At 38.4% G+C, this 19,371-nt stretch overlaps 1 protein-coding gene across 1 annotated transcript; it reads right to left on the reverse strand.

Moving 5' to 3' along the window:
- Positions 1-9,996: 9,996 nt before the first annotated feature.
- On the reverse strand, positions 9,997-19,302 carry mmy (UDP-N-acetylglucosamine pyrophosphorylase mmy). The gene has a single exon (XM_019046508.2). The coding sequence runs from the start codon at positions 19,106-19,108 to the stop codon at positions 17,630-17,632; it is 1,479 nt and encodes a 492-aa protein (XP_018902053.2). The 5' UTR covers positions 19,109-19,302; the 3' UTR covers positions 9,997-17,629.
- Between the last annotated feature and the right edge of the window lie 69 nt (positions 19,303-19,371).

Consider the following 19,371-nt stretch of genomic DNA (forward strand, 5'->3'; position numbering starts at 1 on the left):
TAAAAACGTAGACAGTTTCTGTGTACATATAATTCTCATAACTAGTAACCTACAAAATTACGCAGGTGCCTACTTGGAAACCCAGAATTTGAGGAACAGTCATTTTGGTGACGTCACCAGACTGAAATTTTGAGGTAATACAATCTTTCCGCCGATTTACAGTACTGGAAGAAAACAAACCATCGAGGATAGGTTAAAAGTGCATCTGCAGCTGTAAAAAAAAATATTCACTTACATATTCCAATGAGTAAGTGAGACACTCTGATTCGACGCAGATCATGAATACAACTAAGCGATATACGATGATGCACCAAGTCCCTATCTATCATCAGCAAACATCATTTCCCCGTCCGGCCCCGTCATCGGAGCCTGCCAAAAATATTGTTCCAAACTTGTCAAATTAGCATTTTTCAAACGGGCTTTCCTTGCAGTTTTAGGGTTAGTGACAAACATTGGCATTTTCCCCTGTGTTCTTTTTTGGCAGGGCAGCGTAGTTCATATATCAATAGCTCCATATCCAACAATTCTTGAGGAGAGGACTCAGGCTGCCCCTCGCTAACACCTATTTGCACTTTCAATTTGCAAGATTTGCCGGAAAGGGTGGCATGAAATGTGAGAAAAAAATGAAAGATTGGAAATTTCAGTGAAATATTTCATGAAATTTCTAGAGGCTGTGAAATATTTCATATTTTTCAGGGGATATAGTATGCGACCAGCACTCAAACACACAAAAGTAGAAGAAAGTCACAATTTTTCACACAAAAAAACCAAAAGGACAGCCCCCGGGGTGAGCTCCTTGGTTGCCAGGTGGAGCACCCCCGGGTAGGGCTTCTTGGTTGCCAGATATGGCACCCCCAGGGGTTCGGCTTCTTGGTTGCCAGGTGGGGCACCCTCGGAAGTTTTGCTCCCGAAAAAACACGTATCAAATTGCCGAAATTCACACACGGTTGCTAGGGCCAATGATTTGCCTTCAATTAGCTGGCTATGCAAAATGACTGTCGTGACGCACGAATAGTGGTATCAGAATTTTGCATTGAGATTACGCAGTGGGTTGAAGGCGCTCTTCTGTATCTTATCTGAGTGGCCCTGTACAATGATGTTTGGCAAAAATATTCTTAAATTTGGAGTCTTCCATCGAGCCGTAATTTTGAAAAATGCCCGAAGAACATTATTTTGCGTTATAAGATTTTTATTGTCTGTAAGTCTTATTTCAAAAAAGAGAGCCCAAACACTCGGTTCAGATTGTGGTTTTTAAGTCTCCTTGCTTTTTTCATCGTATTCTCATGTAAAACTGAGAGAGTCGCCGTCTACAAGATCGCAACCAACTGAAACGCGGTTGTGAATTCGATAAGTTTCGCACGGATAAAATGAGCTTCCGTCGATGAACTGTGAATAATAATCAACATTGGAGAAAAGGTACTTTGTCCACTGGTCCATTTGAAAGGCTTAGAGCATGGATGTCCTCTGGGTTTCTACGGGCACTACATGGCGTATATAGATGGCTGTAGGTTTCTAACTGTATAATGCCAAAGTGTTGGGGGGAAAAATAGAAAAAAAAGTATTAAGTACCCGTATACTTTTTTGAGAGTCCAAGCAGAGATGATGTATTCTGGAGACTCCGCACTGTCTTCTTACCTATGGTGTAAAAGTTACTTGAGGAATCCAATTCTCTGATTCACTTAATTGGTGACTCATGATTGGATCAACTAACACTTCTAAACAAATTTTAAGTATAAATAAACTCTATTTTGTTTTTGATCTTAAATGATCAAGAGCAGGTTCAAAACGCCAATGGCAGAACTGCGTATCTCGTGATCAAATGTCATTTACCAATCATACTTCCGTCTTGTACTGGCCGTATGAGATCAAACTAAAGCTGCTGATAAGGAGTTGTAAGCGTAAAACTCATTTTTCAGTCTTTAAATGATCAAAACCCGCCAACAGCAGGTTTAAAACACTGATTGCAAAAATGCGTTATCTCGTGATAAAGTGTCAATTCTTTTTGCCAAAAATGCGAATCTCGATATTTCTGCCGTATTTTCGAACAGTTCGAGAAATTATTCAAAATGCTGATGGAGTCTGAAAAAGCATTCTATTCATCAGGGCGGATTTAGGGTGGCCACTGCCGCGCCCTAGCGGCAAATTTAGGTGGTGGCAAATTTTGCAATTTTTTCAAATGTAGGTATTAAAAGCAAGAATCAGACTCAGAAAAAAAATTACAAGCGAGAAAAGGTGACAAAATCGCTCATTCCTTGAGAATAAAGTATTTTCTAATTTTGTCTTCTTTCGGTGATACAAGAGACATACATCACCTTTAATTAGTCAAGTTAAGAGGGAAGTCAAACACGCAATTTGTCCTGGAGTGGCGCGGCGCAGCGCGGAGAGCAATGACGAGGACTTGAGATGAAGAGGAAAAGCTCTCGGCCCTCGGCGCGCGGTCGGCATGTAACACATATTGGCGCCTACAAAACTGTCGGAATACTTCATGCATTGCGTCAAACACAGTGCGTTCAGCAGCGGTCGGCGCGGCGTGAAACGCGTAGCGCCTACAAGACTGATAGAATACTTCACGGATTGCACCAAACACAGCGCGGCGCGCGGTGGAAGTTAAAATCATTAAACCTCATTTATGCTTGTTCTTTCATAATTTTTCGTTCACTTCTTGTAATAAATGGAAGCCTTGTCCACACAGAGATAAGTTTAACGCAACTTAACTTTAGCGCAAAGCTCCGTGAACTTTTGCTAGTAGAGTTGACAAGACTTTTGCAAAAAATGTGCCCAGCACGAATAAACGTATCTTAGGCACCCCTCGGCCTTCGGCACGTTCACTTGATGGTTTTTATTGATGTTTCAAAACGAATGAGAGGGGGCTGGCAAAATGTAGGCGGCTCATGGGCGGCAAGTAGGTAAATCCGGCCCTTCGACACGTGTCCTTTTTGCGCCTATTCATGCTATCCTCAAGAATGATTACCAATTACCCTTCTACTAACAATAAAGAGGAATGTAGACAGTTTTTTTACTCTCCTGGAAAATGGTGTTTTCCGAGATATGCATTTCTGCACTTTCACCATCGATATCGACGGTGAAAGTCGGCAATCACATAACTCGTTTGCGGTGTCTGAAAATCTCCGCCTCTACGTCATTTTTTTAAAGGAGAACAAATATTGATATTATTTCTTGAAGTTTTTGCAGAATTTTCTTCGCATTGAGAAGAAAAATCATGACAGTTTTAAAGAATTGCCGTTGAGTAGTTTTCCATTTAAAAAATAAAGTATGACAGGAAGTCTGCGACGTCGCAAACCGAGTTATGTGATTGCCGACTTTCACCGTCGATATACAGGGTGTCCCAACACACCCTTACCAGGCTTTCCTCTTGATTATTTCGGGTCGGACGAGGTCGAGACGACGCGGGGACGAATAGGGAGTTGACCTTAAGGAATTCGAATTTCACCATCCCGCAGTCCCCTCAGATCCCTGTGGGGCTTAAAAGGGGGCTCCGGCCTTCCGTTTACCTCATCAGCGAGACTCCAGGGAACTTTGGGGCCGCGTCAGATTTGGATTTCTGTTGAATCGACACTCTAGGAAAATATCTTTTTCTGGGGCTCTGCGTTAATTTTATGACCTAGCATTTGATCGGCTGTGACCCTCAACTTCAGAGGTCAATATTTTGAACAGGGATGGGCCAATTTTGGACTTGTGGGTACCTGTTTATGTCAGGATTTGCCGTATTTTTATGTAATTATTTCAAAATTATGACGAGAACCGAAGCCCGTGCGTTTCAAAGACAGGGCCCGCCGTTTAGGACTCGAGGAGGTGAATGGGGGGGGGGGGGGGTTCGAGGAGGTAAAACTCGGATTCCTCAAGGTCAATTCCTTATTCGCCTCTGCAGTCCCCGACTTCATCCGACCTAAAAAAAAAAAAAAAAAAAACCGAGGAAAATGAGCCATCAGGCGCTGCCAAGTTTTCTCCGACAAAAACCGAATTTACTCGGAAAATTGTGAATATTTTCCAAAATGTTCTGAAAAGTTTAAACGCAATGTCATGTAAAATATCTGAAAATTTCAAGGAAAAATATGCATGAATGATGTCAAAATTACATGTTTTATCAAAGGAAATCTGGCAACTCTCAAATGCTCAAACGGCGTCCCTCCTTAGCACGGCAGTATAGGTATGGTGTGCTATGAAAGAATGCCGCATAAGTCATCAGGCATTATTGCCAAATTTCCTTGGACGAATCACGAATAATTCCTCTTTTCCAGAAGATTTCCCTCGTAATTTGATCTAAAACGTCTGAAAATGTCGAGGAAGAATGTTCACGTTTTTTTCTCAGATATAAATAGTTTCTGAGAGGAAATTCGACGAAATTCGCATGCTCGCACTCGCACGGTGTTTTTACTCAGCACGACACACAGTGGATCGAGTCAGTAGGAGAGGTCGGACAAAATTTGGAAACTTTAAACGCTTACAACTCCGTTTATACAAACTTTAAGGTTTTAAAAGTGGCTTCCTCGGTTTTCTCGTGAAATTTTCTTCTAGAAACACCCCTAAAAATGTAAAATGTGACGGAATAAACATCAAAATTTGGAGTTTTAGTCAAAAAAGTCATGTCCAACCTTCCTACTTGACTCGATCCACTGTGCGGCAGAGGTGCCGATCACGCGACGAGACCGCGGCTCTTCACTTGGAACGTTAATTTTGTATCTAGGTCCCTAAAATCATCGAAAGGTTTGAAAAACTACGTTCATATATACTTAGTTTCCCATTCTGAAAATAAAGTTGGAGAGGGAACTTTAAGTAAGCTCATACTTTCAGAGCTGAGCTACTGAAATGATTCTGTGTCGGTGTCGCACAGTGGATCGAGTCAATCAGAGAGGTCGGACCTACAATTGTTGACTAAAACTGCAAATTTTGATGTTTATTTCGACACATTTAAAAACTTTAAGAGGGGCTTCTAAAAGATAATTTCACGATAAAACCAATGAAACCACTTTTAGAGCCTCAGAGTTTTGTATAAACGGAGTTATAAGCGTTTAAAGTCTCCAAATTTTGTCCAACCATCCCTGTTGACTCGATCTATTGTGCGGCGGGGAAAAGAGGGACCCTTTTCGTTGACTTATACGTCCAGACACACTCATAATAAATGACGGTAAACGAAGTGGACCAGCTTGGGCGACTCGGGTTTGATTAAGGAAGCTCACATATATTATGAAAGCGCATTCATAATATGGGCGTTGCCCATAAACAGACCAGAAGACAGGAGACAGAAGGTGCCGGCCGTGATGAAGGTCGGCCGGTCTTGCACTTTCAACGTGGATTTTTGAACTGCCTCCTCGGGCTAATACACTCTTGCCTAATCCCGCGTTTAGTTCTTGAAATTCGTTTTGGTTCGCCTCTTCTATAGGTAGTATGCTCTGAAAGCTTCCATCCACGTAGCGGTGAAAATAGGCAACGAAGAAAGCTACGACTTCCGTAAGAAAAATAACCGCTCGCCGGCTCTGGACAATGCGAGCTTCAGGGCCAATTGGAAGTTATTTTTATTTGCTCTCATCGGAATATTTATCGAAGAGAAAACATACCCTTATCAGCGGAGCAAATAATCATGCACGTGGCTGGCTATTAGTGTTCTCGCTGGAGACGAGCCTTTAGAAAGTATAGATACCTAATTATTAGCTGTAGTTGCAAGATGGGAGCAGTCTTTCTGAGAAGAAGAGAAGGAGGGAGATCCTAGGCGTATGCTAGAAAAGTTTGCTAGGGTGGATGTGGGGGGGGGGGGGGGGGCAGATTAATACGAAAGTGTTTTGGTAGGATTTTTTTTGTCCTACCTACTCCTTCAACTTGATTCGTTCAACCAAAAAAGAGCGCCGAGTTTCAGCCGAATCTGATTATACCAACTCATGTCTGCAGACACCTGGATGGTTTTTATATGCATTTTTAACTCAAGAAACATTTCCTTCATGGGAAGGGTACGGCCGATTTTCCAGGAAATGGATGAGTAACTGAAAAGATGACTGCAATTTATTCCGGCAAACAATGGGTGGAATCAGTCTTTATGGGCATTTGATGCAAATTCTCTGTTTTTTTTTCTTTCTTTCTGCTGTACCTACTTGCAATCTTATGCGGCGATAAATGGAAAAGTGCTTGTTAAACCGAAGAATCTTTGCTACCAGAAACAGTGGAAGAGATTCTCAGACATAGTACGCGCGATTTCTGGTATAATAACAGTCGATCACCTAGTGGCATTGGCTATTAAGTAAAATTAAGGTAAAAAAAATCGTGAATTTTTTAGAGAGACCCCTTAAAAATTGTTGAAATGTCCGAGTTGGCAAACACGTTTTGGTATTTTTTACATTAAAATGCCATTTTGCACATTAACAACAATCTACGGCTATATTTAATTTTTCATGCATAGCACAAATTTTACATAAAATTACCTATAGTTTTTTATGTTGCATGTTTTGCAGTCTATTTTGTATTTAGCATGACCATGAGAGATTTTCAAAATTTAACAAAGTATTGCTATCAATTTTTTTACAACTTTTTTAACGTTAATTCACATAAATTTAACTGTGGAAAGAACAAGATTTTTCTAACTCGTAAATTTCAACAATTTTTCGAGGTTTTTCTTTTTCTTTCTTTTTTGAAAAGTTGGGCACGAATTTTGTTCGTTCCGAAAAATGTTCAATTGAAGATTTAAAACCTTTTATGTGGTACCTACTGTCAGGAGACCGCTGAGTTATACTTAATTTGGCTACAGGGTTCTTCTTCAAGGGAACTAATTAAAATGTGCCAAAATTATTTTCCAATCGGTTTTCGGTTTTTATTATTTATTTATTTATTTTTTTTTAATTTATTTATTGAGTTGGGAACTTTTCTAGGGACTTAATTGAGTGGGAAGGGGCGATTAACTTCTCATTACCTGAATCTAAGTAACATTTCAAGAGGCCTGTGCTCCTGAAATGTTACTCCCTCCTTATTTTACAAGGCTCCGGCTCAGAGATGCAACATGTCATGGAATTATATAAAATGACGTTTCGTGAAAATTTTTACAACTTCTTCGATTGACTCTGACCTGAGCCATAAAACGCATAAACAGTAAGATAATACTTCTGAAATCTTGAAAAAAAAAGTATATCATTAGTCTTTCCAAGTTTCAAATTCTTGGATAATTGACGCAGATCACATGCACATCATTGGTGGATCCAGCAAAATGGCAACAATATCTTTTCTCCGTTTAGACCTATGGAAATGTATCGATCCTTGAAGGAGTCGGATGCTCCAACACGAAACGATTATTTTTAGCATTGGTTTAAATGGACGAAACCCGATGTTGCCAAATTGCTGGATCCGCCTCTGATGCACAGCTCCTGAAAAATATCGTTGAAATTTCATTTTTGCATTTTTGCTCCGAATCAATGTTGCAGTCGCGTGGTTGGGTTCGCTTTTGAGTCGGACTAGGCTGCACGAGCATGTAAATGTGAACTATGCGGCACCTCTCTCAGCCTCAGCACATACTTAAAAATACACTACACGCACGCACGCACACGGCGCGGCGTCACGTCGTTCCTTTCACCTCTCCTTCTCCTGCCAGCGGGTCGATTGTTGAAGGCGTTATCGAATGAATTTAATCGATAGATAGCATTGCGAAGATAGGGGCTTATCGATCAAGGTCGTTCGATAACGATTCGACAATCGACCCGCTTCATAGCGCATGTATTAGACTCTTAAATTCGATCACTGGGTTCGACTACTATAATTCGGACAAAATCTTCCAGCGGCTTATTCGTTTTTATTTTCCTCCTTCTCGTTATTATGGGCTATCGGAGGCAGTTAATAAAATTCCTTTTATCTGATAACAAAATTTAATATCAGGGTGGAAGAATATATCTGGGCTCACACTACCAATGCTGCAGAGAAATCAAAGCGAAAAAATCCCAAAAATTATAATTAAATTCACAAATGAGCTCTAACGAGTATCAGTGCAAAACTGAGGGGGGGGGGGGGGGGTGTGTCGGGTCGTGTTCAGCTGAGGCAGACGCTCTAGAATACTGCCGTGCTAAGGAAGAACGCCGTATGCACCTTTAGGCGTTGTCAAATCTCCTTTAATAAAACGCGAATTTCCTGGTCAATTGGACTACATTTTGCAATTTGGAACTATAAATTCTAGCCCATGTTAAAAACAACGTATGTGCCATTAGTTTCCCTATGCACACAAGTGTTTTCCCAGAAAAGCCAGAATTATAGTTCCAAATTGCAAAATGCGGTCCAATTGATGTAAATTTTCTTCCCAATTTTTCGGATAATTTAGTTCGTAATTTTACCTAAAGATTCTGAATATATAAAGGGAAAATATTCATAACTTTCCTAAAAAATACACATTTTATCGAGGGAAATTTGGCAACTCTCGAATGTTCATACGGCGTTCTTCCTTAGCACGGCAGAATACCACGCCTGCCTGAGCTGAACACCCCCCCCCCCTCCCCTCCCCCTCAGTTTTGCACTACTAGTACTACTACTCATTAGAACTCATTCCGTGAGAATTAGAATTTTTTGGCTTTGATTTCCTCGCATCATAGTGGGCTCAGCGCTATTCTATCATCCTGTCACTTACAGTATTCGGGCAAAATGTTCGGTATCTTTGCGTTGGTACTCTTTACGTAAGAAACCACCCCAAAAAGAGTTTCTTAGGAACTGAAGTCAAGACTCAGTTTTTAACATGCTTGCCTAGTTGGGCAAGAATACTATACGAGCAGGTATTAGCGAAAGTTGTGGGAGTACTTAGACAAACCGAGTTTTTCGGCCTATAGCAATAACCTCGCCAAGGGCGGGCGGGGGGGGGGGGGGGGACCTCAGACCTCCACATACGAAACAAAAAATGTTTTCTCCTAATCTGTTACGTGGAGATGCCCCCAGCTACCAAAGAATGATAGGTATGCTAAGTTGCAAGAAGAGAATCTATTAACACTATACTGCCGAGCTAAGGAAAAACGCCGTATGAACATTCGAGAGTTGCCAAATTTCCTTCGATAAAATGCTTATTTATGAGGAAAATTATGAATATTTTTCCTTGAAATTTTTAGAGACTTTAGATCAAAATACAAAGAACATTCTCTGAAAAATTGGAAGAAAAATATTCATAATTTAACCAGGGAATTCGTGTTTTATCGAAGAAAATTTGGCAACGTCTGAAGGTTCTTACGGCGTTTTTCCTTGGCACGACAGCATATAATGCTGGTCACTATTCGTCAGTTTCCAGACGAAGGAATGTACCTAACTTCATTCCAAGAATGCCAATCTTACTGAAACAAGACAATTTTTTACAAGAATAATAGGTATGACTGTACAAATACTATCGCAACTTTTGAAATGCAGTTACGTTCTTTCGTTATAAGGAAACGACGAATTGGACTATATACATTTTACAACAAGGAACTACGAGTTCTGACTCACTTTAAAAACAGCATGTTAATGGTTTCCCTATGCAGATATGTGCTTTTATGGGAGATCCAGAGATCGCGCGTGGAAATTTCAAAATGTAATCCATTTGTATTACTTGGATTTTTAGGGGCAGGTGTGTACCTATTGCCGTATGAAAAACGCCGTATGAACATTCAAAAGTTGCCAAATTTCTTCCTAGAAAACAGTTATCTTTGAAGAACGTTATGAATATTTTTACTTGAAATTTTCAGGAGCTTAAGGTGAAATTGCCAAAAAAATTAGCTGAAAAATCGGAGGAAAAATATTACCAAATTTTCCCGAAAATTCGAGATTTACCAAAGGAAATGTGGCACCGCATGACGGTTCATATGGCGTTTTCCGTTAGCACGGCAGTGTAGACCTATAGGTCGTGAGGGGCTTCAGCAATTCTTGTTGCGAAATTGAAACAATTTCCTCCCTTCTTATTAAAAAAGTATACCTTTAAAATGTCAAACATGTAACAATCAAGTTTGTTTTAAAAAAGAGGAGAAGAAGTAGGTTATAATAAGTAAACAAGGAAAATTCTTTGAATGCATGTGTTTATTCGTTATCCGATTCATGAACTTACAGGGTCAAATGTTACAAAAAAGGGTTATTTAACAACGGTGATTTTCACAGATCCTTTGATCCTCCTAAAATTACTATACGTTGTTCCCTAGCATGTGACACGCCTTCTTTCAAAGGTCCCATCCCCGGGAAAAGTTAGCCCTTCATATGGCACAGTTCGCTCAACAATTGAGATACCAAGTGGCTCTTTGCACCAAACGTTTTGTAAACAATCTTTTTCAACAAAGTTTCGGTTTCTAACTGCTCTGCAAATTTAAATTTTTGATTTTTCAATTTATAATTTTGATCAGTTATCATCATCTGAACCGCGGTCATCCGAAGTCCGAACTTTTTCCGGATCTGTAAACACCCTGAATGGGAAAGTAACAACTCAGAGAGTCAATTGTATACAGTTGGTTCACTATCAAGCATCATTACCGTTATCAGTGTTATCATTACATCTATACATATCTATCCTCGTCATTACCAAAGAAGAACGATGTACATGGTCACAAAATAAGATCTTAAAGGTAGTTTTGAACATAAATTCATACCTAAGTAAGTACACTATGAATAATCGAAAAGGTACTACCTCAATTGAGCTACTTACATTATAGGAACAATAGGTTTTAGCAGAGGTTTTGCTCTGGAGGAACATCCATAAATTAATAATTAACTGGAGAGGGGCAGGGGGAAAGTTAGAGTAAAGAAAACAGGCAGCGACGTCGAAAAGTTTTCTGCGGTCTCTTTTAACTAGGAATTAAAACAAAGTGTCACAGACAACAAGCAACTCTTTCTGGCCAGTTGACTGAACTAGAGGATGATATTTTACAATTACACTGACTTCGTCGAGAGGAGAGAAGAGCTGTGCGATATAAGAATTTTAGATTTGATTCAAATGGAAAGAGAGGAAAATAGTAGGTACATTGCTGTGTGGCTTCGGTAACCAAACAACAGTATATAAAGAATCTCTTATTTACTGAATTTTTCAGAGGACTTAGAATTCGGATAAAAATAAACTTATACAGCTTTCTGGGTTCGGAAAGACTTGAGAGATTTTTAAGCTGAGAATTAAACAGAAACCTGACCTAACTCGGGTATACATGTAAAAACTACAGAGGATGGGTTAATCGACCTGCATCAGATAGGTGTTAGATTCCCTCTCATATTTTATTATCAGAAGACAAAGCAACATTTTGACGTAATTTTGTGAATATTCTGTAAAATACAAGTATGAGAGTTTCTTTCGAAAATTTCCGAAATCTTACGTCGTTCTGATTTCTGTCAAAAAATAACATAGTATGACAGGGAATTGGGCAACATGAAATTCGATGATGAATGATTATGCCTCAATTCGTTCGAATACACTGGGGAAAAAAGTCGCTTGGATATGGAATCCTGACTCTTCAAAACATTGAAAAGAAAAAATATTCTTGATTCAATCGGATTTTTGCTTGAATCAAAAAGAAATCTGCTTAAATCAAGAGGTTTGGCTCTTTCGATTCAAGGAAAAATCCGATTGAATCATGAGTATTTTTTCTTGTCAATATAATTAAGAGTCTGGACTCAAGATCCAAGCAACTTTTTTTCCCAGTGTAGCACTAAAATATATCGCCAACAATCGGCTGTTAACTTTTTAAGTGGCCGCATTCACTTACACTGACGTATGCTTCCGCGCAGAACGTCAAATGAAAGGGTCTGCGCTCCAAATGCGCGGTGGTGTGCAAAGCGGATCCGGTGGCGAAGCGCATCGATACTATCGATATTTTCTCCTTCAAAGCTATGGTAAAGAATCGATTATGAAGGTGTTCGTTGCGAGCACCCTGTTTATCGATCCTTTTCCATATGGCAGATCCATCGATATATCGCAAAGCACGCCGCGACGCTGAGCGGATCGTTCCTGATCGTCGCTTTTCTGCAGGCACCTTGAAGCAAATGCGGCGAACGATGCGGTTGTATCGTGTATCGCGCGGGCTCAGTGTGTCTAAAGCTCGTCTGGAAAACCGGGAATAGTCGGGGAATGAAATCAGATCAGGGAGAGAAAGTCGGGGAATCAGGAATTTTTTATCTGAATATTTCCAACTTGATGGGTTTTGACTTTCTAAACCTGATTCTGAAAAACTGATTCGCAAACACTGGGAAAAAAAACACATTGGCTCTAAAGTCCATCCAGACTCTTGAAAACATTGACAGGAAAAAATACTCTCGATTCATTCGGATTTTTGCTTGAATCGAAACGAAATCCGCTTAAATTAAGAGGCTTGGTTCTTGATTTAAGCTAGATTCTGATTTAATCAAGAGTACTTTTTCTTTTCGATGTTTTTAAGAGTCTGGACTCTAGATCCAAAGTGGTTTTTTTTTCCAGTGAAGCACCAATGAGGAATCGGAATACGCAGTTTGAGTCAAGTGCTTTACTTACGCACAGCGTCTCTTCGAGACAGGGTGAGCGCGGGCGCGGGACAGACTGATCGTGAGTTCAAGACGATGTTAATTAGGATAAATGGATGAGTCTTCCTCGCGGTGATGTTAATGCAATTCGATTTCGAAAGGCGATCGAAAAAAAATTTGCAAAAGGTTTTTCGCAGTGAAATCAGAGTCGGAAATTGTTCTTTTTCAGTTACAGACGCGTGCAAATTCTCAATGGTGGACGACTTGAAGAGTCAAGAAAATACCTCTTCATTTTTTAAAATCATTACAATTAAAGTTAAATAGATCGCACAGTTCTTGAGAATTTACAGGGCCTCAAGTTGGCTGAAACAGCCAAGAAAACAGGTGAAAATTCACTTAAAATTATGAAATTACGTACATTAAGAAGATACATAAAAACGAAAATGGATTCAAGTTGATCTATGGATGTTCCTTTTGTTTTTGGATTAGTTACGGATTTAGTTACTTAACTAAAATCTAAATGCGAATTGTTCTTCGATGATTGGAGATCAAGAAAAGTCTATTTCATAATTTTGAGAGAAGACTAATTCTGATGAAAATAGGGGTCATGATCACCCGAGCTCCAAAGGAAAATGTGCCAAAGCTATGATCGGTTTAGGCCCTTAAGTCCCTTTGCCGCAACTTTCAATATAAATCCTATAAATATTCTATAATTTTTTATATATATATCGGGGAACCGCTAGTTATACAGGATAAAATCCTGAAGTCTGGACCACTTCTGGTAACTTTTGAACAGTTGCACTCCGAGATTCAAAATTTTTGGGGTATACTTTTCTATCACCATGCGCTGCGTTTTGACTTGTTCAATAATTCGACTGAAATTTTTACAAAAATTCACTAATTGTTCTTACCCCGTGAGTGATTTATCACGAAGGATAGGTGCGATGCGGTCATTCGAAAAAAAAGTTGGAGGACTCGGGTCTCCCAAAAATTGTAAATACGGTAAAGTGCAGCTCTTTTTAATTGAAAAAATATAATATGCAAACATGTAAATTTCTTAGTGCACCCATTCAGAAGTTAACAGGCGGGTTAATGGGACAAAAAAAAACAAACAAGAAATTGAATTACAATTCCTTGGAAAAGCAGAGGGCGGAGGAATAGATCGATCAGCAGGTGTCATTTGCCTAATTAATTATCTGTTCACTATCGATTGTACCGCAAGTACCATTGCAACCGATGAAAAAGAATTCGGTTTAATCAAAACCCTGCAAGAAAGTTTGCATGATCAAGGAAGAAAAATTCGCTTAGTGGTGAACACAGCAAGATAGCACTGAAATGTAGGGTGCACTATCAAATGCTAAGGTCAAGTGACGAACGTAGGGCCAACACTGCACCAGTCCACAGGTGGATGAACTGAGACAACACACTAAGTCATATTTGTAAACTTTACTTTTTAAATCGCAGAGAAAAGCAAGCAACAATTAATTTCCGTCGCAAACTTACAGTAAATAATTGTTCCGCGAAAAATGAGTATAATTACATGCAATGAATTCATACAAAATGCTCGTAAAATCGAAGTAAATCTTGGGTCCCTACCTCACAAAAAAGTACAAAATGTGAGTAAAAGTCAGATAAAATATAATTTAAATATTTTGTAAGTTTTAACTAGACCTAAGATCTTAATTTTTCTTGTTTATACCTGAGCAAAAAAAAATATTTACCTAAAAATTACATTTTTTCCATAAATAAAAATTCAATTTTAGTGATATGTTGGTCTCTTGTTTCTCCACCTTTGAACAGGCCTTCCAATTTTTACACAGACATTTCTTCTCCATAACTTTTTTAATGTAAAGAAGCAGTTATACGACCATTTTCTCTTTCTTTGTTAAATATAAGAATATTCAATCAGCATTGCAATACAGTAAAGATAGATAAAAAAGCTGTACAATTGTTCAAGTTTCAGCACCTTGTATACAAGGACTACTTGCGTTTATATAGGTTCCTTGTGAAATTAGCAAAGATCACTATCAAAGAATTACATGAGGTAGGAGATCTAAACTCCGATGTCGATCGAATAATTTAATTCATGAATAATTATAAGTTTATACTTTAAAATGCACAGGCATACGAAGATTCTTAAATGGAGTGAGGCAAGGATCTTAGAAGGTAATTCGCACTGTATTTTTAAGGCTGAGTGATAAATGCTCTCCAATTTCTATTATCACGTGAGGATTATTCGGAAAATCGATATTTTCCCGGGGACGAGGGAGAGAATCCAAATTTCAAAAAATTTTGCTTTTACTCGGAAAAATCGGATGCTGTTTTTAGGCGAGAAGATTCAATAACCACCTCACCGGAGACTTTAACACGGGAGAAGGAAAAACAACTAAAACTAGAAGAACAGCTTGTCAAATGGCCTTGATCGATAAAAAAAATTGAGAGACAAGTATTTGTCAATCGACACAGTTTGACATCAGGTTCAATGATCGGCCCGCTGGAGACTTTAACGCGCGGGAAGATAAGACTTTCCTCCATAACCAAGTAGCATTTTTCAACGAAAAAAATCTTGATGTTTTGAAATTAAGTTGCGATTTTTTTTAATGATTTTTCGGCGATAAAATCGCTGGGATCATCAACATCTAAGCGATTATCCTCAATATTGTGGCAATTTTATCTCTATAAAATCGCGTTGGATAAAATCGAAATTTTATCTGAATTTATCACGATTTTTCGGTTGATAACATTGCGATGAAGAGGCTTTGAATTTTCCTCATTTCCTAAAGACATGGTATTCCAATTGGATATTTTTACATAAAATTTACTTACCCAATAACAAAAAAAATCCTTTTCAGCTGAGCTTAACAGTATGTTAAAATCTACGATTAATTACTTTATGTATACATGCCTTAAAAGTGTGATAAAAAATCAATAGCATTCTGTGATGCTGTTGCTATGGGCGAGATAAATTTCTTTCGGTTTTTGAAAAGTGGGTTAGAGCAGTTTTGACCCTACATTCCTCGAGTATAACGTTGTGAAAATTTGAAAAATCCAAGGCAATTACAATCTAAAAATACATTTGAACCCTTCATGATGCCTTTAATATCATAGATTAACTATTAAAGATAAGATAAACTAACTGCTATGTTAGCTGGAATCACAGACTTTTTTCGCTCAAAATTCTGCCTCATCAAAAACAAATGTAAAAAACTTCAACGGACAACCCCTTACAGACAGGATCGTCTTATTGCAACAAAAGATGAAGGTTTTTCTTGGCCATCTAGATACCTTTTTCAGAATAGCTGGACTAGGAAAATGCATTCTTTTGGATTCGTTTTCAAGCAAAAGACTAGGGAGGGAATGATTGCACGTGGGATATAACAATATTTGAGAGCAAAACGCAACGACATTAAATAACAGGCGATAAAGGGACAGAATACGAACAAAAAAAATATCACAGACACTGTGGGAGCCTCAGAACAGCGGGGTGTGAAATAAAGAAAAATCATACTTAAAAAGAAAGTTACGGTATACGTAAATTACGCGGTATACTGGCTACGTGAGAAAATATTTTCCTCTTGGAAAAAACAAAAATTGATTCAAGAGAAATATTTGATCCAAGCTTTTTATATTGCCTCCTAACGACAATGAATGAATATTTAAAACTTAGACGTGCTACGGGATACTCTCCAGGCAGATTTCAACTTTACAATGACATTATTTTGCCAATTAAGTATCTAAGCAACTGCCGATTTAAGAAGCCTTTAGCTTTCTTCATACGTAAAAAAATGTTAAAATTTATAAAACGCTAAATATAAACAAAACAAAATAACAAATAATTTTCTATGCCGAAATTAAGTAGATTAACGAAAACAAATACTGAAACTTTTACTATACGCATTAAGGAAATTACAAGAGCATCCATAAAAAATTGAAACTTTAGAAAAAATAACTTTGTTTCACTCATTATTTTATCGAAGGTATATATGAATCTTGGGATTAGAAAAACTACATACGTCCTTCCTTTTTTAGAAATTAAGTTTTTAATCAGTATAGATTCTTGAAAGGTCTATCTGAATAGCATTTCAGAATTTCTGCTCTTAATCACATTAAAAAAGTGGTATCAAGAAGGTTAGTAAAGAAACAGAGGGTTTACGTATGTTTAACAACCGCTCACATTCATTTTTGAATTTTATTTTTTTAAGCCTTTATTTGATGTGATCAGGAAAACCTTTAAAAAGCTTGATGGGCAATGTAATCAAGGTCAAGAAAAATTGTTTTCCTACCACAACAGAACACGCTCTCACTTTTAGAAACAGTTTGTTGTCCCTCCTTAAAAGTGAAGTGGACTGGACATTCGTAGCTTTTCAAAGCCAGTGCAGGTGTTTCCTAAAAGGAATAAATATTCTGAGGTTCATAAACCCAAGGGTTTTGCATCCTTGGAAATTCATTTCTTTTATCAATTCCACGAAAGTGATACTTATTTGAATGTTTTTATGACCTTATTTGTGACAAAGGTGTGATGATAAAGGATAAAAAATGGCACACAAAAAAAGCAGGATTCAGGTGTGCAGGACCTGAGTCTGTCAAACTAGGATAGGTGTTTTCTTGGGCCTTATGCCAGAACTGTATAAAAGTCACTGGAGTCAGAATGGATACACAAGTCCTTATTTCCACACAGTCATAACTTAAGTTCTCGTTGATTATAAACCAAAAAATAAGTTTAAAGGTAGCACTACAGGGGAAATGTTGGATAATAATTCTGCACTTTTCTTGTGAGGGTAGTCAAATTTTTAATTTAAATTTTTTCGCTAAATTTCTTTTCAGTTCTCTAAAACAGGAACCAGGAAGTTCCAGTTCCACATTGAACAATATATAAAAAAGTTTGTCACCTGCATTTGCACGGATTTGACAGTTTCAGTTTTGTAATTAGGTTCAAGAGGGCCTTTAAAGCATGAGGATATTGAATGCCTTTTGACATATTGGGGAAGTCGTGAACCTCCAAATTTTGTTCCTGCACAAACTTAAGCCTTGCATCATTAAAGATTGCCATTCACTGCTATGAAGTGATGGCTTGATCCATTTTTTAGGAAATTAATCGGAAGAATGGAAACTTAGATAGAATCAATACTGGATCTAAATACTTAGTGCTGGCAGTTTGGAAATCATAAAGAATTTAAGTCAGTATTCTCAAGTAACTTACACAAAATTTAGTTTTCCCTCATCAACCTTGGTGATTATTTTGGATCCCACCATAAATAATTGGTTCATTAGGTTTCTTTAAAAGTACTGGTGATTTTAGGGGCTTCTCATTTATAATCTTCTTCAAACCTTCCCCTGCATATGAGATGAGAGGTGAAATTTCACAAATACAGTCAGAATTACCATCGAATATTCCACCTGCTTCCTCCAAGAATTTTTTGTGCAACCTGTACAGGGATTTGATGGCAGTTTTAGGACAATCTTTTCCAACCGAGTCAGAATTTTTCAGAGCACTGAACTCTTCATCCCTACTAACTTCCCAAACAACTAAATTATCACTGAACTGAAAGGCATCAAAAATAAATTTTTCCATTTTAATTCCATTGGGTTTATCTGGAATACATCTTTGGCCATTGGAAGAAACGAAAGGTATCTTTTTCTTAGCAATATGTAACTTAAGATCACTTTCAAATTTAGTTGCAACGTTCCTCAAAAAGTCTGCGGTGAAGAAATGGTTGCAAATGCTCCCTGCCCTGAAAGTTAATTTACCATCATCATCTTGTTTCATAGCTGTTTCCAAAGTTATTTCACTATATTCTACAACTTGGAACTTGCCATTAACACTACAAATGACTCCAAGAGCTTCAGTAGGAGATGATTTTTCCACGACTTTAGCACCACAATCGGCTTTTTTGTGGATACAGTAACCAATAAAGATTGGATCAGCAACCTTCACCAATATATTGTCAACACTGTGAGCATGTAGATATTTGATCCCTCTAGTTTCCATTACCCTCAGGAGTCCGTTGTCTTGTAATGCACGGTATATTCCTCCATTCCCATCGGGCGCTTTAGAAATCTTGGAGCGATTGTCTAAGATGATTTTTCCATCAAGAGTGAAACAAGGCAACATACCTTGTTCAAATAATATAACATCATTCTTGTTCAATCCAAAAAAATTATGTTTCTTGAAAAATTCCAAGGTGGGTTCTTTCGTGTGCTCACTTGTCATAATAAACCAAGTGATGGTCCCATATTTGCCCGTTCGCTCCTCAGCTAATTCACATAATTTTCTTATGCGTTCAGCTTGAATTTGATACAGTGACTTATGAGATGGTAATCCAACATCGTACATACCTTTAGGATATGTAACACCCAGGCGCGTTCCTTGGCCTCCAGCAAGTAAGAGTACCCCAACTTGACCGTTTGAGATAGACTCAAGACCAATATTTTCATAGAGCTCCAAGTCCTCCGAAGAGGTTCTAGAGACGGCTCCATAGAGATGGGACGGAATCGGCTGCATCAGATCGTCCAATTTCTTTGTCTCCTCAAGAGTTGCAATGGAACTCTGGAAGTAAGAGGTAGCCTCTGGCACATTTGTGCTCTTAATATCCTTCAGTAATTCTTCCTTCTCGATGTCACTTAAGTTGTCCCAGAACTGAAGAATATGTGACTGGTCGTGGGCAGCTAGAAGAGATCTAACCTCGACAACGTCAATCATGACTGAAAAATCCCTTTCGCACAACACTGACAACCGAAACAGACTAATCCGTAAGGACGGAGACGCTCACTGACAACTGGCCGGGAGTGAAACTAAACTGGACCAAAAACTATACATGAGCGTGAAAGTGATATAAAAACGAATCCACGATCCACGTCCACTTTTCTCCCACCATGGAAAAAATAATAATAAATAACCCATGGAGTAAGAGAGAGAGGGCGATCCATGGCGATGGCGAGCAGAGGATTTGTACCCTTTGACGT

The sequence above is a fragment of the Bemisia tabaci genome, chromosome 2 (assembly GCF_918797505.1).
Source record: "Bemisia tabaci chromosome 2, PGI_BMITA_v3".
NCBI classification, from domain to species: domain Eukaryota; kingdom Metazoa; phylum Arthropoda; class Insecta; order Hemiptera; family Aleyrodidae; genus Bemisia; species Bemisia tabaci.

Bases quoted from the DNA above. Each gene is read 5' to 3' on its own strand.
- mmy (XM_019046508.2), bottom strand. From the start codon at position 19,108: ATGATTGACGTTGTCGAGGTTAGATCTCTTCTAGCTGCCCACGACCAG.